We start from the raw sequence: 24903 nt of genomic DNA, 5'->3' as shown, positions 1-24903 counted from the left end.
AGCAGTTATCGATGTGTAGAGTGGATTAGTTCTCGTGAAAGTCACAAAAAATTATGTTTTGCACTTACGTTAATTGTTGGTGACACAGCTTAATTGGTGTCATTGTAAAGGCACTGATTATTTTGTTGAACAAAATACAAAATATTACTTTTTTTGTTGAAAGCACGATTTTACTTCCTTCATCTAGTCCAGCACTTCTTTAACTTTGAAGTTCGAGGACCCCTTCATATAATGTGCATTTTACCGGACTCCTTAAACTTTTCACTTTTATTTAGTACAAGGTAAGAACATTTTTTTGAGCATTATAAGCTATTACTTTTTAATTTTACAAATTATTACAAACTCAAGTTTTGTTTACAAACTTTTAAAAAATTAGCTTTGTTAATGACAAAAAAGTTACAATTGCAACATTTTAATGGAAATTGAGATATATTTATTGCTGAGCTTGCATGGTATTTTCCATAATGAAAGAACAAATCAAATTTTAGTTAAAAAATTCACTTTCGAACCCCTGACTTAGCTCTCGGACCCCCAGAGGTCCACGGCTCGCAGTTTAAAAATTACTCACCTAGTCCACAGCCCTCTCTATCCATCAAAACGTGGAAGATATCTTTACTGCTGTGACTGATCATTTACAGAGCAGTTACTGATGTCCTAGAATGAAATAGTGCTGGTGAAAATTACAAAAGAAATCGTGTTGTGTCATTGCATGAGTTGTTGGTGACATAGCTTACCTGGTGCCATTGTAAAAGCTACAGAGTTATTAGCATAGTGTGAATTAAATTGTTAAAATGATAAAACTTTATTTAGTATCGTAGTATAATATTTACCCACATGTTTATTCAGAATCAACATGAATTTGGTGGTAAATTAACGAAAGGTACATGATATTACTTATAATAGAAAATCCTTTAGATAAATACCTACATTATGATAATAGCTGGGAATGTGGTTTTGAGGTTAGAAAGACTCATTTCATTTTAAATCGCCTGTTTTGTTGGTGGGTCATTCCACGGTAAGAGTTTCGTTAGTCACAGGACATTCAGAATGTTATATATCTAAAACTAATAAATGTATTCATGTCTTGTTTTTTTAGTTTTATTCAGCTCAAAATCTGCTACTAATTTCATTATACTTCAATGCAGTATTATTATTATTATTATTATTATTATTATTATTATTATTATTATTATTATTATTATTATTATTTACTGAGTAAACAGTAATAAAATGCAGTGTTAGTCACATGACCAAGAAATGTTGACATAATATGAAGATCATTTTTAATCCTCTAATTCACAGCCGTCATAAGGAGGAGAGTATTGAAATCTTAATGTGCAAGAGTACTGTCATTGCAAAACAAAATGAGACATCATTCATTAATTTATTACTCTTTGTTATAATATTAGGGGAGGAAGTGTGCAATGGAGTCGTGTTAGTCACAAGACATGGGCCATGTTAATTACAGGACATATTCGTCCACCAATGTAAATGAAGTACCAAGGAGCCATGTTAAAAGCCTATCACTGAATGCAGTATTGGCACCATAGGCAACTCCAGGGTTGCCAGATGCAAAGTTAAAATTTAAAAATGTTAGTTACAGGACATCATGCCTATTGGCAAACATAAAAGATAATTTCTAATAGTGTTTACAGGTTTGATACATTTCATATTATTCTATACCCTACAGCCATTATGCCAAATTATATATTTAGTTTTTATTTATTTTAGTAGGTTATTTTACGACGGTTTATCAACATCGCCGAATTATATTACTTATGATTTTGATAATCAGTAAAGACCTGAAAAAATATAATGTATGTCCTGTGACTAACGTGAAATTGCTGACTGCCATAAGTATAATCATGAAAAAAGTGGCGAACCGAAAGGAAACAGCTGTTATGATTCACATATCTTGAAACTAAATGAAATAAACTTTCAAGGGACATATAAGAAGAAATTATAAGATGAAATTGTTTTTTTTTTTCACTGCAAAGTGATCACTTACTGTGGAATGACCCTGGTAACACTAGCAGTTAATAAGTGACACATGAAAGCAGGACAGAAAAATCTCGTATAGTCTATTGTCTGAAGACAGGTTTGAACCTCATAAGTGACACCAATAAGCCATCATTCATGAGGCAACTAAGCCAGGAGATAATGGGGTAGGGTGGCCAGTTCTTTTCCCTCTAGAAAAAAAAAATCTTATATAATATTACCGTAAAAAAGACGTACCGGTAGTAAAAACGTTAAATATATCAAACATGATTTGTATCGCATTACCTTCTGTAGTGTGAACTATGCGACATGAATAAAGCAGAAGATAATAGGTATATGTTTACTGATGACATAGAATGAAAGTGAAATCTCTGAATATTCTTGGGTTCTCATTTCCCTGTTGTGTGTCTTTTAGTGTGTGGATGGAAATTCGACAACATTGAGCCATGAAATCATTCCGGACCGTAATGCCTGCATTGCTGAGAACTACACGTGGGAGAATTCTCCGATGAACTTCGACCACGTGGGTAAAGCTTACCTCTGCCTCTTCCAAGTGGCCACCTTTAAGGGATGGATTCAGATCATGAACGATGCTATAGATTCCAGAGACGTAAGAATCACATATCTGTAATGTATTTCACATATCTAATTACCTTCAAGGAAGGAATCAGATCATGAGCGATGCTATAGATTCCAGAGACGTAAGAATCACATATCTGTAATGTATTTCACACATCTAATTACCTTCAAGGGATGGATTCAGATCATGAACAATGCTATAGATTCCAGAGACGTAAGAATCACATATCTGTAATGTATTTCACACATCTAATTACCTTCAAGGATGGATTCAGATCATGAGCGATGCTATAGATTCCGTGGACGTAAGAATCACGTATCTGTAACGTATTTGACACGTCTAATTATATGATTATAATTTTACATGCAGGTTTCATCAAACAAAAATGTTCTTCATTATACAGGTAATTCCTCGACTTGAGTAACTTGACTATAGGCCAGTCGTTATCTCATGAAACCTACCTGTGCGTGAGGGAAAGCAGGAAGTGGACTGAAAAGCTTCCCTCCCTCACTACACTTCACTTGGCAGCTAACTAGCTCTCATACCTCCACCATAAGATTTTTACCACAGACTACAGAGCATGCTTTCATTTGGTTTCACGAGATAACAAAGTACCTATACCAGTAAAAACTTCCCTTTCCTTTCTGACGGTAGGGAGCATTGCCCTGGCTGTTAAATGTCCTGTTATACTCTTAACAAATAGACAAATCCTTCTTCTTCTTCCCTTCAAGTATTAGGCCAAATGGCCTGTTATGATCTCACAGTTGGATTTTCAATCCAGCGCTTCTTTGGATGACCGAGAGATCTCTTCCCGTTTGGACGATAGTGGAGCAGGACTTATTAGGACCTTTACGAATATGAATATATCCAAGAACTATTTTTCGTTATAATTATTATAGAAACTTTTTTTTATTTGTTGTTCTTATTTTTGGATTCTATCTCTATGCATGCGATGCAGATGATTTATCCAGTTGTTCTGATAATGTTTTACGTGATTAATTATAGGTTCTAGTTGTAATTCTTCCATTACATCTTCATTGCGTTTGTGATCCCATTTCGTATATCCCGCTGTATATCTCATAAATTTAATTTCTTTAGCCGTTATTCTGCTTTCGTCTTTCTTCCTCAATGTCCATGCCTCACTGCCGTAACAAAGTACAGGTCTCGCCAAGGTCTTGTATAGGCGAATTCTAGTATGCCTTTGTACTGTGGAAGGTTTCATAATGTTGTTAATTATTCCCATGTTTTGGTGTATTTAGAAATTTTCTGTGAAATGTCTACTTCATTGGAAAAAGATAATATATATCCGAGATATGTAAAATAATTCACTCTTTCCAATATTTTTTAATCTAAACATATTTTGCTAGGCACAGGGTATTTTCCGCAGAAGGCCATAATTTTAGTTTTTTCTTTATTGATTTTCGTACCGGTATCATATTTAATTCCAATTTTGTTAAAATTAAAAATTGAACGTTGTAATTCATCTTCTGAGGATGCCACCAGAGCTAAATCGTCTGCAAAAAGTAATGACTCTAGTTGTAAATGTCTATTGAGTTGTATATATCCATGAGACGATTGTTTCCATTCTCTAATTATTTGATTCATATATATATATATATATATATATATATATATATATAATAAATAGCAATGGTGAAAGGCCGCAGCCTTGTCTTACTCCTGTATGAATTTCTGTTCAATGCGATAATTTATTGTCACACCTTACTGCAATTAGATTTGTTTTATAGATATTGTGTATGTTTGCTATAAGTTGTTGTGGAACATGGTCTGTGGCTAATACATTTAATAATTTATTTCTGTTCACCCTATCAAATGCTTTTTCCAAACCAATAAAAGCATATGTGTTTCTAAGTTGAATTCCCGGTATTTTTCCATCAATAATTTTAATGTAAAATATCCATCGCAACATGATCTTCCCTTTCGGAAGCCATTTTGTTCTTCTCCGAAAAGTGTTTCATAACGTTTATACAATTTGTTCTTGATTATGCTGGTAAAGATTTTATATCCTGTATTTAATAGACTGATCCCTCTGTAGTTGTCATACGATTTTATGTCTCCTCTTTTGAATATAGGAACTACGATTGATTTTGTCCAACTTGTTGGTATATCATCTCCTGTCCATATCTTATTTAGAAAGTGAAGGAGTCTATTTATAAATGTCTGGCTAGCATATGTAAACAATTCAGTATTCAGTAAATTCTCCCCTGGGGCTTTATTGTTCTTCATTTTCTTTAAAACTTGAACTAGTTCAAATTTGGAGATAGGTTCAATTTCAGTATTAGCAGAAACTGGTAATTCAAGAGGTTCAACAGTTTGGGACCATAATTTCTGAAAATATTGTAACCAATTTTCTAACGGAAAAACATTTACCTAATTAAATGGCCTTCCACTACACGAGCTGACATCAGTGTAATCAGTTTTATTTATTAGTCGAGGAATTCTCTGTAGAAGTATAATGTGTTTGTAGTTAGTCTTTATTAATAGATAGTACTGACAACGGAACTGTTAATGTACTGATGTCGAAATCTCTCCTTAAAATGCAAATGTAGATCATATGATAACGCAGAATTCCTGCATGGAAATATCATATGTACTTCGGTACATCGTAATAATGTGATATGCGTAAGTAATCACTCAGTGATTCAAGACGTCACTCCTCCCGTCAGATCCTGGCCACTTAGTCACTCATAATGAGTGCACCTCTGTACATAGTGCGTTGGACATTGTGCCACTGTCACATATTCTGTGTACAGTACATGAGAGTAGGACACTAAAGGGAAAACTGAGAGGTAGAACTTAAACTGAAGGGATTCGATTCAGCATCAGACCTGGAATCCAGTATGGCTTAGTGGATAAAGTGTCAGTGTGTAGAGCTGAAAACCCGGGTTCGAGTCCCTGTGCCGGAGAGAATTTTTCTCTGTTCTATCCATCCTTCAACTGAGTAAGATTCAGTGCTGCTCCAATGTAAACTGTCAGCCAAAGTGAATTTATAATGTTAGGCAGAGTAATTATTTCATACTTCTATGTTAATTATTGTACCAGGTACCCAGCTTTGAAGCTGTTAGGTCTGTAAACTAGCAGTATATTTTATTTCCTCTGTAAAAAATATACGTTTTACTACCAGGAGAAACAATTATTTAAATTATGACTATTGTTGAGAAAGGGAAGTTAAAGATTTTGCGAATGGCACATGGTGTTCCCAAGTGGCCACCCTTCCAAGTACTGATCACGCTCAGTGTTGCTTAACTTTGGTGATCAGATGAGAACTGGTATTTTCAACACAGTATGGTCGTTGCCACCAACTGTCAATTGGTGAGCAAAGGATACATCCTACATGTAACAGACCTCACAGAAAACTATTTGCTGAACTGTTAAATAACTTGTGTAAACATTTTTTGTTCTTGCAATATTACGACATTGCATGCTGCATCATGTTTAACGTGTGCCATTACTAGAGTCCTACATTTGGTTACTTTGAGTACAAGTTAAGTGTTCATCGATTATACTAGCTTTCTTGGTACAGAGAGCAAATTGCGAGTCAACAGTTCATGCTGCAGTCTCTCCCACACTCTCCAGTACTGTTTGTTTGTTTACATCTATTCATGTACCTTGGTGTACAACAGGAATAATACTTATATACAAAATACCACTTGAATTTAATAAAAATAATAACGAAGGCAGTTTATGTGCAATAAAATATAAATTTTTTACCACTATTAGACATAACTAAAAATTTTCAGGAGCTAGCCTCTTTATTTTCGGGAGCCAGCACATTTTCTCTACACATGCAATGAGAAAAACCTTCGAGCTAAGATAAAGATACATTTACTGAAATATATTAAACAATATTAAATATTTATACAATGCAAACACATGCTGAAGGGCTCCGTGCTCTCCACTGAAGCCATGTAGTGTCAATATCTAGAGATGTGCAACAAATGTAATAATATTAATCCAAGAAGCACATTCGAATTTCTTCCTAAAACTGCTTTTGTTAACATTATGTATTAAGGCTGGTTCACCGGAAGCCAGGAACGGAAACGACAATGAGAACAAGAACAGAAATATTGTTAAAATAAATGTATTTAAATGTGAGCATTCACAATTAACTTTCATGTTCCCATTCTCCGGCAAGCTTCTCGTTAATTGTGAATGCTCACATTTAAATACATTTATTTTAACAATATTTTCGTTCTAGTTCTCGTTTCCGTTTCCGGTTTATTGTGGACCAGCCTTTAGTCTTAGTGACGTAAAAGAAATCGAAGTCTTAAAAAAAAAAAAAAAAAAAAAAAAACTGAATTCAATAAACATGTCAAGCACCATATGAAAATTTTTAGTTGCCATGGCTACATCCTGCCTGGAATGTTTCTACCCGCTGATTTTTACAATAAGAAAATGCATTAAAATACTTTAGATTTAATTAAAGATTGCAATTTATTAACAAGTGAAAAAAACATAAATGTCAACACAAACTTAAAATAAAACAAATTGTGACTGCATGCTACACATTATGATGAATGACTGTAAACATTGTATTTCAAATGAAAAATTTCTCCTTATTTCTGATAAAATACCTTTTCTTCTTTTCTAATGAAGTGCTCGCTACTAAATTCTTCTATTAGAGTACTGATCTCCAAACACCCAGCTTTGTTTTTTTTTTTTTTTTCGCATGTTCACTGAACAGCAGACCTGAACTGTGTAGTAGGTTCGGGTACCGATCCATACATACCTACACTGACAGTAATAGCTTGAGTGTTGCATTGTCCTATGTACAGATAGTATTATGGTTGTGGTTGATAAACTAGTTCCTTTAATTAGCTTAAGAACAAGACCTATTTACGTTGAGTGGATTTCCACATGAGTTCATTGACAGTTCTTTTGTGAATTGTATTTTTAAATAGTGTCTGTTATGAAGTAATAAACACACCTATCATATTTGTATTAGAAAGGAATGCTTACGAGATTGTGTTCTGTAATGGACTGAGTGACTCGTGCTTTAACAATATATTTTTATGTTACGCAGTTGTTCAAGCAGCCAATCAGAGAGACCAACATCTACATGTATCTGTACTTTGTGTTCTTCATTATCTTCGGCTCATTTTTCACACTCAATCTGTTCATTGGTGTGATCATCGATAACTTCAATGAACAAAAGAAAAAGATAAGTATATTTTGTTTGTCAGTATATACATGTTCAAAAACATGTTGTATAGAAAATGTACAGTGACGATAAAAATATTACAGAATTTCTGTTGAATTTTACAAATAGTGATCCCTCCCCCCAGCATTACAGATGGTTTTCGAAACAGGACTACCTAACACAGCTGCTCAAATTCATCACGATGCTGGGTGGGCACTGTTACTACATACTGTCCAAATTTCATGTGCACTATGAGGAACAAGCACTCATTTTGTAATGGAAGTCCAGGCATGGCACAGGACAAAAATAATCAATAGATTGTGCTGAGAGACTGAAAAATACAAAACAAACTAATTATTAGGGCTAGGATTTTGATGACCTATAAATCATGAAAAAATGTCCTAAAAACAATGCATTTGTGACCTAAAAATCTTTCAGAAATGCCCTTAAAATGCTCTAAAAAGTTGATCTTACTTAATTGACTTGGTAGGAAAAAAGGTTTTGTACTATTTAATATTTAGACTAGTAATTAAATTAAATGTTATGTAATTTTTTCTAAGTAGTACACTTTAATTAATTATTTTACTTGATGCAGTTTCCATGTATGATCGTTCACCTCTGCTTCGGCATGTGGATGTGAGGTCAGCAGTCAGCTGGTCGGTCTTGGCCCTTCATGGGCTGTAGCGCCATGGATTTACTTTACTTTTAGTTTCCATGTAGTCTACCACAAAGCCACTCTTATCCGTAATTAGCAGGTATAGAGGAGTCTATATTGAAGAATGGTTGGACTGATCCATTACATAGGATGTACCACGTTAAAATGGCAATATTTGTGTAGAAAAACGATTAAAATATTATACAAAATAATGGGTATTAATGGACAAAATATGTAGACAAAATATCAAAGGAAATAATCATCATTTTACATTAATAATAGGGATTTGTGGCCAAAATTAAATGAAAATGCCTAAAAAATGACCGAATAAAACAAAAGATGCTCTTATGAGTTGAAACAGGCAAAAAATGAAAAAAATGCCCTAACAAATATGTCTTAAAACCATCAGTTTATCACATAACATATAGATACTAAAGCAGCTATGTTTCTGGCTTACTAGAAAAAAGATGCAATTTCATCAAAATCCTAGCCCTACTAATTATATTTAATCGATATTCTCCTTCTACATACATTGTAGATATAAATATTCTGTGCTGCATTGAAATTTCTCAGCAATTTTGTTCTTTACTTCAATCTGTGTAGCTGATGTGTTACAATGCACACTGACAAAAGATAAATTTAGCCATTCATTTAGAAATTCACAACTTTATTGAACTGAAAACTATAATACTGGTAATCATATTAAAACAACTCTTTTTCTTCGTAATAATTACGAAATGAAAGTCACCTTAAGCATTCATGGTCATGAATGTCTAAAGAAGTGATTAAATTTATATTTTGTGCAATGTAGAAGTGTGTGTACGATTAGAAGCAAGAAATCAGAATCTGTTTGTGATTGCACGCAGGAGGATCCTTAGAAATGTTCATGACTGAGGATCAAAAGAAGTACTACAATGCCATGAAGAAAATGGGCTCGAAGAAACCTCTGAAAGCTATCCCAAGGCCGAAGGTAGGATATCACCTCCACATAACATAATTGAAACTTGAACACAAATTTTCTTTGATCTCTCTATTAGATGTGCAGTATGTCTATTCTACATTATTTCAGTACATTGTGCTGTATGCTGTATATGTTGGGGGAGTTTCAGTATCCTAATCATTCTCCCCATTTTAATTGTTGGTGGCCAGGTAGCTCAGTTGGCAATAGAATTAATGACCTCCTGTAATCACTAAACCAGTTACAATTTAATAATCATATTAATTTATAATCTCTGCATAAGGTTATTCTGGTTAAAATCAATAGTAAGTAAATATGTTTTTACTGTACTAAAATTGATTACAGAAAATTTAGAATTAAGTATCCATACACAGAATTGTGACCACATTTAAAATATGTAAAAATAAATTAAGGTTAAGGGAAAGAAACAGGGAATGTTATACCAGTACCATTTAAGATAAATATACCTTTTGCCACACTATGAGGAAATAAATTTGCTAAATCATATGCATAATGTTAAGTAATATATGTCTAATACATTTTTTATTTAACAATTTCAATAAAAATCCAAATGAAAAAGTTATAAGCAATAGTCCATACTCTTCGTTCACTCTGTATGTGTATATTTAGTCAGCAGTCCGAAGACTGGTTGGAACCTCATAAGTGACCCCAATAAGGCATCATTCATGATGCAACTAAACCAGAAGATAATGGGATAGAGTGGCCAGTTACTGTTCCCCTTCATTGCATACATCGCTGACTGGTAACATAGTTCACTAATTAAGACTTGAGATGTGTACAAACAATATGACACATATTGTCAAGTGATATTAACAGTATCAAAATGACAATAGAAGAAAAAGCATTGGTTCAATATGAAAAACTTATCAGATTACCAGGAAACAATTGGCATTCATACAGTCCTCTCTGTAGATTGAAAACTCAAAAAAGTTTCATATCCATGGTTCAAGAATTAAAACAGAAAATCAATATCCCGAATTTAAAAGAAAACTTACAAATTAAACCAAACCCTTTAACTCTATTAAATATAGAATATAATCTAAATTTAACAGAAGAAATACTGAAATCAGAAGTAAACACTGAAATACTGAAATAATTGTCTTTAGAGACAATTAATATTAGGTACCCTCCACAAAACTGGCTTCATTTATACACCGACGGATCCTTGATCTCCAGAGAACAAGGTGCCAGTGCAGGTGTTACGTGCTGTCTCTTCTCACTTTATAGATCACTTGGATTTGGAACAACAAGTTTTGATGGAGAAATCATTGCAATAAGTGAAAGTCTCAGAAATCTTCTATGCCACATCAATAAATTTAGGAATGCAGTTATATTGTCAGACTCCAAAGCAGCTATTCTATTAATCGTCTCTAAACACACACCTTCATCTCAAATAGCAGAAATAACTAAAATGCTCTCTCAATTAATATCACTCAATAAAAGAATTGTATTCCAATGGATACCATCCCATTGTGGAATCCTGGGAAACGAGAATGCGGATGCTTTAGCAAGGAAGGGCAGCACTGCTACTTACAGACCTGTTACTAAATCTACGTATTACTCTGTGAAGAGATTTATTAAATCTACATACTTAGACTTCAACAAACAAAATTTGATAACACAATCCCAAGGGAAAAAATGGAACTCTCTGCATCAAAATCCACAGTTAATTCCCGATTTACCACGAAAATCGTCTGTAGCTGCATTTAGATTGGCAACAGGCCATGATTGTTTGGCTAAACACCTGCATCGAATTGGAATATATCAGTCTCCTAACTCCCATTGTGCAACTCAAACCAAGAAATGGATTCGGAACACCTCAAAATCTGTGCTTCATTGGCTGGTCATGATAATATCTTTGAAAAATATTGGAGTGCAAGAGGTCAAATGACTTTATTGTCAAACGCCTGGCATTAGAAAACAACAACAACATATTGTCAAGTGAATCTCAGTCATGTGTACACTCTGTATAAACAATGTAATAGTTACTGATATCAGGTCTATTTGTTTCTACGCAGAGAATAAATGAATATTTTATACTTTAATTATCTTAGAGTGGGTAATTTTCTTGTAAGAAAGGATATTTCCCACCCAGGCCGTCTCTTAAATGCAAAAACTGCGCCATAATTAATGTGAATGTTTGATTTCAGTGGAAGCCACAAGCCATCGTGTTCGAGATCTGCACCAACAAGAAGTTCGACATGATCATTATGTTGTTTATCGGATTCAACATGTTGACGATGACACTAGACCACTACCAGCAATCACAGCAGTTCAGCGACGTCCTCGACTATCTGAACATGATCTTCATTGTGATCTTCAGCTCAGAATGCCTCATGAAGATCTTCGCACTGCGATACCATTACTTCAAGGAACCGTGGAACCTCTTTGATTTCGTAGTTGTCATCCTCTCTATATTGGGTAAGTTCCTCTAAAGATTCATATTAAATGAATGGCCCTATTCATCCCATTCATTTATGATATAATCCCTAGCGGAACTATCTCAAAATGGCAGGTATGACTTCTACATAATCAGCTACACTAAGTGTTACATGATCATATCACACATTAACACATACCACACAACAATACGGGTAGTAATAATACATGCGACACTTGGTTTGTAATAATGACTCGATTCGGAGAATCAAAATTTTATGAAACGTCTAATTTGTTGGAATAAATGGCTGTACGTATTGCATACGGTTTTCATCTCTCTTCATAGTATTTTCCTCTTTCTTTTATAAATTTGCATCCTCTCCAGGCATGGGTCAAATTGTAGATTTTTAAATTATTTTATGAGCAAATCGAATTCAGACTAAGTATAATTCAAAAATTTTAATTTTGAATTATGAATTCGTAGACGCTTTTCTAAATCTTCACATCTCTAGGACATTTTATAATTCGGTACTTGAATTATAGGTTCCTAGATGCTACATAAAAATTAGGATTTTGTATGATTCAAAAAGGCAGTGCGTTTTGAATTATGAGATCCTATGTGCTTTTATATTTTACTCTATTACTAGGATATTAAATAATTCAAATGGGAAGGGCATCTTGAATTATGAAATCCTAGATAATGAGTATGAATACATTTCTAATAATTTAATTTATATTGCTTAATATTTGGCATGTGATCTAAAGCTACTTTTGCACGAAAGACCACTTTGACTGTAATAGTTATAATGAGCATCAAAGATGGTCTTCTGTTAGTAAACCAGACCTTTATTATTAATTCTTTCATTCCTACAGCAAATTTAATGGCAGCTGACTATGCATGAAAGTAGCTCGTGTTAAATGCATTTCATATTACTATTGTATGAGTGAAATTATAATTAAATATAAACTAAAATTATCAGTTTGTAATTGAAGAGACATACAAGTTAAGTAAAAGAAAATAAACTCTGAAAGTTAAGTACATTACCTTTTTTCTACTACGAGTACATACTCCTTTAACATTTCGTATAATTAATAAAAGTTCAAAATAGTTTCCAATGTATCGACAATTAATAATATATCATTCTGTATGTGTTCTTCCTAGTCTAGAAGTCAGTGTTGAATCTTGAACTTAAATCTTGAAATTAATTATCACGAAAGGAATAAAATGATATTTCATTAAATTACTATGAATAACAGTAAATAGTTTATAAAACCTTACAAATAAATAAGGGAATCTGTAAATAATCCAATAATCTACAAGTAAATCATCAATGTGTAAATCCGTATCACTATTTCCGAAATTTAAAATGTTTAATTGTACAGTAAAACCTGTTAAATCATCCTCATTATTCGATATTGATATAATGCATTTATCTCAAAACATTTTTATTATCAAAGGGCTTACAGAAGGAACGTTCGCATGTTTTGAAGCTTTCATAAATCATATTTGCATCTCATTCTGATATCAGCAGATTTATTTGCACATTTCATAGATCATATTTGCATCTAATCACGTTTTCAGATTTTAGTAGTATTGAATGCATATTTCATAGAACTCTGCATCTCATCTCATATCTAATAGTAGTTTAGTAGTAGTTACTTTACACTGGGAATAGATGATTGAACTAACTAGATTTCACATATTTTTGTATACTGATTTAAAAATATAACTTTCACACCCGTGATGGAAATTTTCTCTAATATCATGGCCGACAGTGGAATGGTTGAACCATTCATTTTAGTTAACCTCTAAGATATATTCTATTTGGTGTAGATCTACTTATATTTTATTTGGTGTAGGCCTACTTTGAGTCGCTGTGAAATCTGGTTAGTCGAATCTGCATGTAGTGATTGATTACTAAGTCAAGGTTATAACAATTTATTTCCGTTGGTATAAACAAGCTCTTGCTTCACCATAAGAACACGAATCCAGATATATTATTAGAGTTTTCAAAATTGGCTCATAAAGCTACTAACTATTGATAATAACGGTACAGGTTCTGTTGTGCTGTGAGTCAAAATTTGCGAGTGCATTATATTGTGATAAACAACTTCATAAAAATGTACTGTGACAAAGTTACAACGTTAGCAGTTTGTGTTGATTTGTTGGAACTATTTGAGAAGAACAACAATTTCTTATTAAATATGAACCTGTTTAATGATGTATATGTTTTGGTAAAGGTTATCATCATGTTATAACTCTTAACGAAGTAATGGGATAAAGATCCCTTTATCATCACTGCGACCATTGTGGTTTATTATGCATACTGACTCCCTGGGGGGAAGAAGATACGAGATAGTATAATCTAGTGGATCAGTGGCAGTTCCTCGGGGGAGGGAAGGGAGGAATGTCCTTCTCACATTTTTCTTATTTTGACAGTAAATACCAAATAAAACATGTGCCTTGAAATTCGAGGAAGATTCGATAATTTTTAAGTTCACAGCTATCAGAAAACCTCGGTTGATTGAGTTTTAAACGATGCTTGCTTATGTAAGAAGAATGCGAGATTGTTTGTGAGGAGGAAAGCCAATTCTGCAGTTAACACACATAGACAACAGCGCACTAGCGGCTAGAGAAAGAAGCAGAGTTTTAAAGCAAGTAAATGAGCGGATAGGGAGGAGATCCTCCTCTGATTCTGCGCATGGGCAGGAAATAGTGTAGCAGACAGAAACCGACGGTCGTGTAGCAAGCCAGGGTCCGTGGATGTAGCAGAGTAGCAAGTCAGCCCCCATTGTTATTCCTTTTCAACACGCGTGGGAATATTTAAAGTAAAACTCAGATATTTTTAATTTGGAGGGAAGAAAATTCAAAAGGTTATTCGTATATTTCAGAACATTATGTCAGTCAACATACAAATGTACAAAAAGCTCATTTAATATTATTACAGCATAAATATGCATTTAAGCGTTTAATACATTCCTTCATATAGGCCTGCATCACAATTATAGCTATTACAGCAGCATGAACTTAATAAATTACAAGCAATAAATGAAAACAACAATGTTGCGTGATAGTAGCTAATCTCTTCCAACACGTGTGATGCTGTAGTGTGTGCAGAAATGCTGCGAGGTTGTGAATTTCCCTGTAATTGTTAATTTGTGCAATTATTCAACAGTGAATGGAAGTGAAAACATATTTTGGACAATTTAGGAAACTCAGTTTACAAGAACAGATTATTGCTATACAGAAGGGAAGGCCAACCCCAACACTACCTGGTCTTATATGTATGCATGTAGGCTAATTTATAGCATGTTTATTTTAAGAAAGTGTCATTTTGTACTGTTAACTTCTTTCCTTCTTTTAAAAAATTCGCAGAAGCCGCCACTGTAGTGGATGGATTTACAAACTCTGACATACCACAGAGATAGACTTATGTGGTTCCTTTAAGATCACTAGTTCTCAAAAGATCAATTTCAGGTAGAGAAATTGGGTCTTGTCCTTGACGTCTTCAATGCCCATAACTGCCATGGCTCATAGATGTCACTAGTGCCGAGAAGCATAGACCACTTAGTTCATCAGAAACTATCCAGAGTATGATTGGCAGTTTGGGGAATGTAATTTTTAAGTTAATGGAATCTGGAGAATATTGTAAAAAAAAAAAAAATCCTCATCATCTGATCGCCACAATTTGTCAACTCCTGAAATCGAATGTGACAAGAACCCCTTGAGTGCAAGGTCGGAAGGCAATCTCTAGTGAAGTCCATTTGAAAGTGTTGTGTTAACAATTATGACAGGAAAAATATTAGCTGCTAATGACACACCATATGCTCCAGGAGGGTGACAGAAGATGAGTGTCTGCGAGGTGCAGAGATCAGCCCTCTGTGGGATGTATGCATTACACTTCACAAAATGTACATCTTCGACATTCAAGAAATGTTCAAAACAAACCATTAACTTGCATAATGAACACCGAATGAAAAATGACGCGCCACAGTGATCACAAAGGTTCGCATTATCAAGATCGAAGGCGAACTTCTTGGGAGTTATAAACCATTCAGGACGTTCAGCTAGGTAACCACTGTTAAAGAATGCATATAGAATCATATTGGTATAATGTGGTGACGAGAACTGATGGAATGCGATGGCATGCAACCGAATGCGAAACAGTCTGTCGTGGAGTTTGTCGTGAAACTGGCTATCCTTTAAGGCAGCGTTTCTCAAACTTTTTAGAAGTGGGGACCACTTTTTTAAGTCAGAATAGTTCCGCGGACCACCTTACACTTGTTCCCTTCGAAAGAAAATTTATCATTTTTGTAGCATATTTTAATACCAGTATACTTGTATTTTAAAACAGCATTAATGAATTAAAATTAATTTAATTCAATTAATTTTATAGTATTAACTAATGAAGTTAATGTTATTAGAAGGAAATTCATTTTTGTTTTTTTAATAATTCAAGGCTATTAGAGTTTGGATAATCTTTAACTTATGAGATGGATGAGCCTGCCGATTCTAGCACAATTGTTCTATATTTGGACATATGCTGGTAAGCTTAACTTGGAGATCGTCACATACATTGAGTCGATCTCGGAAATTGTTTTTATTAAAGTTAGTGATGAAAACTCCTTCCTCACACAGATACGTAGAAGCAAACTGAATTATAATCTATAAACCACCATTGTACAGTTCACTATATTCTCTTTTCACTTGTGATGAGGTCCAGAAATTAACCATACCTTCTGCTTGGAATTTCATTTAAGTCCGTTCTCATTCGAGAGTTCAATTAACTGTTCTCTTTCACTCAATGAAAGTGTTAGTTTCAATATCGCAATGAAAGGGATCACGAATACATGAAAATTCATCATATTTACTTGGAAAATAAGTTTCAAATTGTGACCTCAGAGTTTCAAAATGCGAACATAGTATGTCAGTGCATAATTCTTTTCCAATAACGAAATAATTTGCAACCAAAAAAGACTCTAGCGCTGGAAATGATGGAAAAGTCCTCTGTTTTATGCAACTGACTCACAAACCAAATTTTCTCTTGAACCCCTATATTTTCTCATGCGCATTGAGAACAGTCAAAGAATTACCTTGTAGACAGAGATTTAGTTCGATTAGTTTTGAGAATACATCTGGAAGATATGCCAATGTACTTAGCCACATGTCATCAACTGATGTGCAGGGAAAAGATAGCAAGAAACACCACGTTCATAGTGCTTTAAATCCCTCTTTTGTTGCTGAGAGTATAGTGGGAAGTCGGTAGACGAGTAGGGTAATAAATTGGATAAAATGTCAGTAGGTACTGGGAGAAAAAATGAAAGGCAATTGACATGGGTCATTTTCAGACTGAGAGATTTTCAACTATAGTGCAATACGCAATTCGTTTGAATTTTATTTTTTCTTCTGCCCTTTTTGAAGGACCACAAGGGCAGACCTCGAGGACCACAGGTGCTCCGCGAACCATAGTTTGAGAAACGCTGCTTTAAGGCATAGCTGCAGATAGTGCAATAATAAGTTCTAGAGGCTGAATTTGTCCAGTGGTTCCAGGTGGTATGAATTGGAATGTCACACACTTTTCAGGAGGGATAGTTTGCTCTAAAGGAGTATGATTTTTATATGCAGACCAGGAATCAAGCAAAAGCAAATTATTTTCACCAGCTATTGGCCAAAAGCAATGCTCATACCATAAGTGTAGTTCTGCTAAGCCCATTTTCGCCACTCTTGCTTACTGTGACGGAAATATTCCCTACTGGCCTTGCAAGATCACTGACACGAGAAAGAATCATAGGGGGCAGAGCATTTCCAACTCCTCGCAGCACAATAAATAACTTCCTAACCAATTTACCATCCAGATTAACAGTAGGCATAATTGTATACAAATGCGCTAGGGCATTTATGTTCGTTGATCTTGATACAACTCTCTTGGTACCTCTAATTTCCAGGGTTCCTTTCATATGCATTTTCTCTTTAAATCTCGATTGGTCAGAGTTGAAAACAAATTCCTTACTGAACTATGTGACAAGTTTGTTTTTGGTCGGTGTTCATGGTACAAGTTTTGAACATTTCTTGAATGTCGAAGATGTAAATTTTGTGAAGTTTAATACATACATTCCACAGAGGGTTGATCTCTGCACCTCCCTGACATTCATCTTCTGTCGCCCTCCTGATGCACACGGTGGGTTATTAGCAGCTAATATTTTTCCTGTCATAATTGTTAACACAAAACTTTCAAATGAGCCTTACTAGTGACCTCGCACTCAAGGGGTTCCTTGTGAGTCTATGAAATGATGAGCCTGCGTTCTAGCATTCAAATAGTGGATGGAGTGTTGCCATAACTTAGTTGTGTGTGGTTAGGAACACCAACATTAAATTTTCGAAGATCAGTGAAACTGGTATAAATGTGACAAAGAAAGAAATATTCCACAATGAATTGCATTCCCAGCTCATTTAAGCCAAAATCGCCCCGTTTCCCTATATCATGGTGAATTCTTTTCAGGCTAGTAATCCCACACCAGGGATCCTATCCTACATCCCTACTAATTTCATTACTATGGGATTCGTTGACAGGCTGGACTATTAGATGGATCAATCGCAGGAAATTGTTTCTCAAATTCTCTACGGCAGTGGGCAGGAGATTGCTTTTTAAAATGTTACAACAAATTAAAATTTTTGGTTGGTAGTAAATCTTAGAACCATGTCACAAAGAGTAGACACAGAGAACTGAAACCGCACTACAAATGTCTCTCAAAACAACTGACTCATGCGTCATGCCACTTTATCGTTGACTGCGGCTTGTGCTTATGTGACTGCCACCTCCATACTCCATATAGTAGCAAGTCCAAGCAAAATAAATACATTGTACATGAATGAAGAAGAAAAGTACGGTACTGTATTTAATTTATGAGAAAATAAGGAATATATATGCAAATATTTATTTAAATTTTTTTATTCAGAGGTGTCACTTTTAAAAGAATGACTTACTTACTTACTGGCTTTTAAGGAACCCGGAGGTTCATTGCCGCCCTCACATAGGCCCGCCATCGGTCCCTATCCTGAGCAAGATTAATCCATTCTCTATCATCATATCCCACCTCCCTCAAATCCATTTTAATATTATCTTCCCATCTACGTCTCGGCCTCCCTAAAGATCTTTTTCCCTCTGGCCTCCCAACTAACACTCTATATGCATTTCTGGATTCGCCCATATGTGCTACATGCCCTGCCCATGTCAAACATCTGGATTTAATGTTCCTAATTATGTCAGGTGAAGAATACAATGCTTGCAGTTCTGTGTTGTGTAACTTTCTCCATTCTCCTGTAACTTCATCCCTCTTAGCCTCAAATATTTTCCTAAGCACCTTATTCTCAAACACCCTTAACCTATGTTCCTCTCTCAAAGTGAGAGTCCAAGTTTCACAACCATACAGAACAACCAGTAATATAACTGGTTTATGAATTCTAACTTTAAGATTTTTTGACAGCAGACTGGATGATAAAAGCTTCTCAACTGAATAATAGCAGGCATTTCCCATATTTATTCTATGTTTAATTTCCTCCCGAGTATCATTTATGTTTGTTACTGTTGCTCCAAGATATTTGAACTTCTCCACCTCTTCAAAAGATAAATCTCCAATTTTTATATTTCCATTTTTTACAATATTCTGGTCACGAGACATAATCATATACTTTGTCTTTTCGGGATTTACTTCTAAACCTATCTCTTTACTTGCTTCCAGTAAAATTCCCGTGTTTTCCCTAATCGTTTCTGGATTTTCTCCTAACATATTCACGTCATCTGCATAGACAAGCAGCTGATATAACCCGTTCAACTCCAAACCCTCTCTGTTATCCTGGACTCTCCTAATCGCATGCTCTAGACCAAAGTTAAAAAGTAAAGGTGATGGTGCATCTCCTTGCTTTAAAGAATGACTGACAACATAATTTATTAGAGTTATAAATCAGTTTACTACCTGGCCTTCGTTCAAAAATGAACTCTAGTTAGAGATCTTTATGTACCAGTGCCTAAAAAACAAAACATAAATGAGGAAGTAGGCCTATATGTTACCTTAATAACATTGATTTTTTAAGTTGTTTACCACAATATAATTCAACTTGTACTTCAGAAAAAGCTTCGAATTGAACCTGCGACATTGATACTGATGCAGAGCAGTGTGGACTGTGTCATTGACGTGTGCTTCATGTGTACAGGGCTTGTGCTGAGCGACATCATCGAGAAGTACTTCGTGTCCCCCACACTGCTCCGAGTGGTGAGGGTGGCCAAGGTGGGGCGAGTGCTCCGACTGGTCAAGGGTGCCAAAGGCATTCGAACTCTGTTGTTCGCCTTGGCCATGTCGCTGCCGGCTCTGTTCAACATTTGTCTCCTACTGTTTCTCGTCATGTTCATCTTCGCCATATTCGGCATGTCCTTCTTCATGCACGTCCGGGACAAAGGAGGCCTTGACGACGTTTACAACTTCAAGACCTTCGGGCAGTCAATGATCCTGCTGTTTCAGGTTGCTATAGCCTTTATATAGTTTTTGTGTGACTCATTTCGTTAATTAATATGCTTTTACTTAAGTAAAACTGTAAGTATTAAAATGCTGGTGAACTCAGAATTTAAGTCTTATACAGATGCATTTATATATGTTTTATTTACTTATTCTTTTATTTACCAGATTTGCAATACCTTTAAAATTTTCAGTACTAAAATTATAGGCCTATTGTTATTTTTCTTCACTTATCTCAATTTCAATAACCCCTTTCATTATCTTCTCTGCAAGGTTCTGTTTTAAGCCCAAATTTATTTAATATATTGTTACGTGACTTACCTAATGTTGTTTCACTTAAGGTAAAAATAAGTATCTATGCAGATGATGTTACAATATGGGCTGCGAACAACGATCCAAATGAATCATTAAGAGTTATACAGAGCATTCGCCTATGGGTGAGGCCAGGAAAGCGGCATGTACTGATACGCCGCTTTGTGCACGCAGTTGTTGAGACACGCTCGACAATCAAGGTCGACAAGTCATCAGTTGTGAGCCAGCTGCTGCAGTATTTAACACGTACAGTGCAGTTTCTTGACACAGTTGCTTAAATATTCAGCGTGTGTGTAAAATTTGTTAACAATTCAAAACGTAAAATTCACGCTTGAACAGAGAGTTTTTATGTATGATGCATATGTGAAAACAGAGTCATGTAGAGAGGTGCGTAGGCAATTTGAAGTGAAATATTCGGCTGCTCCAATTCAGGGTAGAGAAACTGTTAGACGTCTTGTTAACAAATTAAGGACAACAGGGTCGATAAATGCTACAATTCCGAAGCGAAAACGAAGAGTATTGACGGGAGAAAAAATTGATGAAATCAGTGTATCATTTACACGCTCTTCTAATAAATCTCTAAGACGTGTTTCACAGGAAGTTAGTGTTTCAAACACATCAGTCTTTACTGCTGCTAAACTTTTAAAATTAAAACCCTACAGAGTATAGTTTAGAAAGCGGAAGCTTATGGATAGACGATTCCCGCAAGCGACACCGCAGGCAGGCCGCTTTCCTGGCCCCACCCATAGGCAAACGCTCAGTACAAACAGCTGTAAATAATATCAGTAATTGGGCATACAAATGGAATCCATCTATCTCACAATCAAAAACTGAATATACTGTCTTCACAAGAAGATACAGCTTAAAAAACTATAAACCTCACATTTATTTGAATAATCAAGAAATTCAGTACAATCCAACTCGTAAGATCCTAGGATTAATTTCTGATGAAAAACGTTTGTGGAAAACACATTTAACCAATGTTGCATCGCAGTGTCTACCACAATTAAATCTCTTGAAGATCATAGCTAATAAGGAATGGGGATCAGATATCACGGCAATGCGTCTGTTTTATAATGCTTATATACGATCAAAATTGACCTATGGATGCGAAATAAAGGGAGGAGCATCAGCAACTCATCTACAAAAAGTTTCTGTTCTTCAAAACTCAGCCTTAAGATTATGCCTAGGAGTACCAAAAACCACATCCAACTGTTGCTCTAGAAATTGAATGTAATATTCAACCAATCAGACACTATGTATTACAAAAGGATCTAAAAATGCATTTAAAATTGCAAGTCTCAACCAGATCTCACAAGTTCTTCAAACTGTCAAATAATATCCTGTGTCATTTCTATAACATAAACAAAGAAGAAATGCCAATCTATATCACAGACACACTCATTGCTAAAACTCTAGTTGTGAACGAAATTCCTCCATGGAAATGGGTGATTCCAGAACATACCGTACAAATTCCAGGAAATCATTCCAAAAATGATTCTCCATACATTCTTAAGTTAGATTCCATAGAACTACTCTGCAGTACATATAAGGATCACCTTCAAATTTATACAGATGGATCTCTAAATCCTAATAATGGGACATCAGGAGTAGGGTATTATATTCCAAAATATCAAGAAAGTTATTTCATACCAGCAGCACCTGAAATAAGCATTTGCGACCATTGGTTCCCTATCTCAAAATACTCAGTTTAGGCTCTTCTATCATCTGTATTATTTTGTCCCAAGAGATTTCAGACACTCTGTATAACTAGAATATCAGAAAGATTTGGCATAAGGAATCAAAATTAAAGTTAATAGAACATAATTATTGTCTTCAAGATGTTAGGGATATCCACACTTTCTGGCATACTTTCAGATAATTGTTTAAGAAGAAGCATTACAGCGTATTAATTGCCAAATACTTTGGAATTTTATTTGCAAGAAATTGTAGACTTTTTTCCCCTGATTATCTATACTCATTACCATGCCAATATAATTCCATCTTTATCCATTAATAGCCCTGTCTATTATAAATAGCGTCCTTAATTTGAAATTATAGTTAAATAAAAATATTTCCTATCTGCTTACCACAAATGCTTCGTATATTTAATTGAATATTCATACACTAAACCTTATTGTTTGTGATGTATGAGGTTTTGTTTTACTGATGTGGTATATCGACTTAATTTTTAACACCACAGCAAGACAATTGTGTTTCATTTGCTTCTTCCACCATCAGATGTCGACATCGGCAGGATGGGATGGTGTCTTGGATGGCATCATGAACGAAGACGACTGTCGCAAGCCTGATAATGAGCTGGGCTACCCAGGAAACTGTGGATCTGCGACTATTGGCATTGCCTTCCTTCTGTCATATCTCGTCATCAGTTTCCTCATTGTCATAAACATGTACATTGCTGTCATTCTGGAGAACTATTCTCAGGTATGTATAGCATCCATGCGACAGTGGATTTAAAACTGGGGTGATCTGCCACTTAGCCTAGAGGCCGTAAGTTTTAAGGGGACTGCGCAGAGTCAAAATTTCAAGGAGCTTGTCAGTAATATTCCACAAAAAGTGTTGCATAAAATGAAAGTAAGTAAAAGAAAAAAAGAAACTCAGATGAAATGTTTCATTATTAATAGTGACATAAACAACAAAGAAATAATGCGTGTTTTGGAGACGTGGAGTTATGTAACAATTGTTACTATTAATATATAAAACGTAGGCCTAAATATACAGGATGATTAAAAAATTCGGCGACATAGATAAACTCTTATTAGTGCAAATAGCGAAAAATGGAAAGAGAAAAAAGTTGTTGAAAATAGGTAGTTTTCAATCTAATGTGTTTGAATTTTCAGCGTAGAATACAATGTTGAGGCTGTACACTACTACGACACACCCACCAGTCCCAATGCTGCCAAATTAGTAGCTTTTCCACTAGTTCTACCATGATCTAGGGTTCTACTAAATTACGAAATAATGACGATAATTAGGAATGTTAGCAACACAAGTTCAGAGAAAACCACAGGCAAGAATTCTTATTCTATCAAAGTAAAGATATGTTTCTTTGTACTGTGAGAAGTTAAATAACCCTAAACTTTGTATGTCAACACTTTTTCTCTGTTAAATAATACATATATAAAATTCGGTAGAACTAGTGGAAAAGCCACTAATTTGGCAGCATTGGGTGTGTCGTACTAGTGTACAGCCTCAACAGTCTATTCTAAGTTGAAAATTCAAGCACATTAGATTGAAAACTACATATTTCCAACAATTTTCCCCTCTTTCCATTTTTCGCTATCTGCATTAATAACAGAGTTTGTCTATGTCGTCAGATTTTTTAATCACTCTATATAGGATAAGTCATAAGTCAGTTTACTGAATATTGCAGCAGTATTTTTATTTACAACTAGTCAATGGAGTTCCGTGAAAGTGGTTTTATTCTTAAGAAAAATTCCTTTTAAAATTCCAAGATTTCGGTGTTATTGTCAATTTCGTGGTGTTATTTTTAAAATGTACAGAGTATTTCAAACGTGATGGTAAAAAATTTAGGGATGAGAAGCAAAAAAAAATTCCAGTAAACATGGGTCCGCAAATTAACCATTTACGAGACAATGCCATCTTGTGCTGGTTGGGGCCCGCTGAATACTAAATACTAATTCCAAGAAAAACGGTGACAATTTAATTTAATTTAATTTATCAATCACGAGACACTAAAATTCATAATTTTGGTTTTAATACCACAGAAATGTGATTGAACTTTTTTGTTTGAACTACATTGAAGTTTGTGGATAACGAAGGTACAGCACAGGGTGAACATGTTAATTGAAGAATTTTACAGCAGGTGTTAAAAATTCTGACCATGCATTTGAATTCAGCATTCTTTCTAGTCTCTTCTGCAAAGACCCAAGAAAGAGCTCGAGAAATCCTAGGTCATTCTTCATTTGCTGGAAGGCATCTACAATCCATTGCTGCAATTCTTCAGATGTGGTGATGTCTGTTGTGTAAACTAGACTTTTTGCATAACCCCATACACAGGATTTAAATCCGATGAATTAGGTGCAAGTCCTCCTCTACTTATCCAACGTTCACCATATCATCTGTTTAGATGTCGTTTCGCATTTAGAAGGAATGATATGGGGAGAGTGTGGCATGTGTTGCCACTTTACCGTATCAGGTGCTCAGTTTACTGGCTGCCAACAGAAGCTAAATACAGTAATTTAACTAAAGCAATACGGGATCATGATGTTGCTATTGCACATATTCGTGCTTCTAACGCACTCGCGACTTTTGGAACTGTGCATATTGAAAATGATCAAACACAA

At 34.9% G+C, this 24903-nt stretch overlaps 1 protein-coding gene and 1 pseudogene across 35 annotated transcripts in view; one reads left to right on the top strand and one right to left on the bottom strand.

The window, feature by feature from the left end:
• Nucleotides 1-24903, top strand: part of para (sodium voltage-gated channel paralytic) — an 873489-nt gene that overhangs the window by 837174 nt on the left and 11412 nt on the right. For all 35 annotated transcript variants that reach the window (XM_069841227.1, XM_069841234.1, XM_069841226.1 and 32 more), the window contains 6 exons: nt 2414-2608; nt 7623-7760; nt 9257-9364; nt 11524-11794; nt 19965-20269; nt 22817-23020. In XM_069841227.1, the coding sequence (XP_069697328.1) occupies nt 2414-2608; nt 7623-7760; nt 9257-9364; nt 11524-11794; nt 19965-20269; nt 22817-23020 (1221 nt within the window). The remainder of the gene's footprint in view (nt 1-2413; nt 2609-7622; nt 7761-9256; nt 9365-11523; nt 11795-19964; nt 20270-22816; nt 23021-24903) is intronic.
• On the bottom strand, nt 5778-5896 carry LOC138711288 (5S ribosomal RNA; annotated as a pseudogene).

This window comes from Periplaneta americana, chromosome 12 (genome assembly GCF_040183065.1).
Source record: "Periplaneta americana isolate PAMFEO1 chromosome 12, P.americana_PAMFEO1_priV1, whole genome shotgun sequence".
In the NCBI taxonomy this organism is placed as follows: Eukaryota; Metazoa; Arthropoda; class Insecta; order Blattodea; family Blattidae; genus Periplaneta; species Periplaneta americana.
The sequence above is the reverse complement of the archived record's forward strand: the minus strand, read 5'-3'. Positions and strand labels throughout refer to the sequence as shown.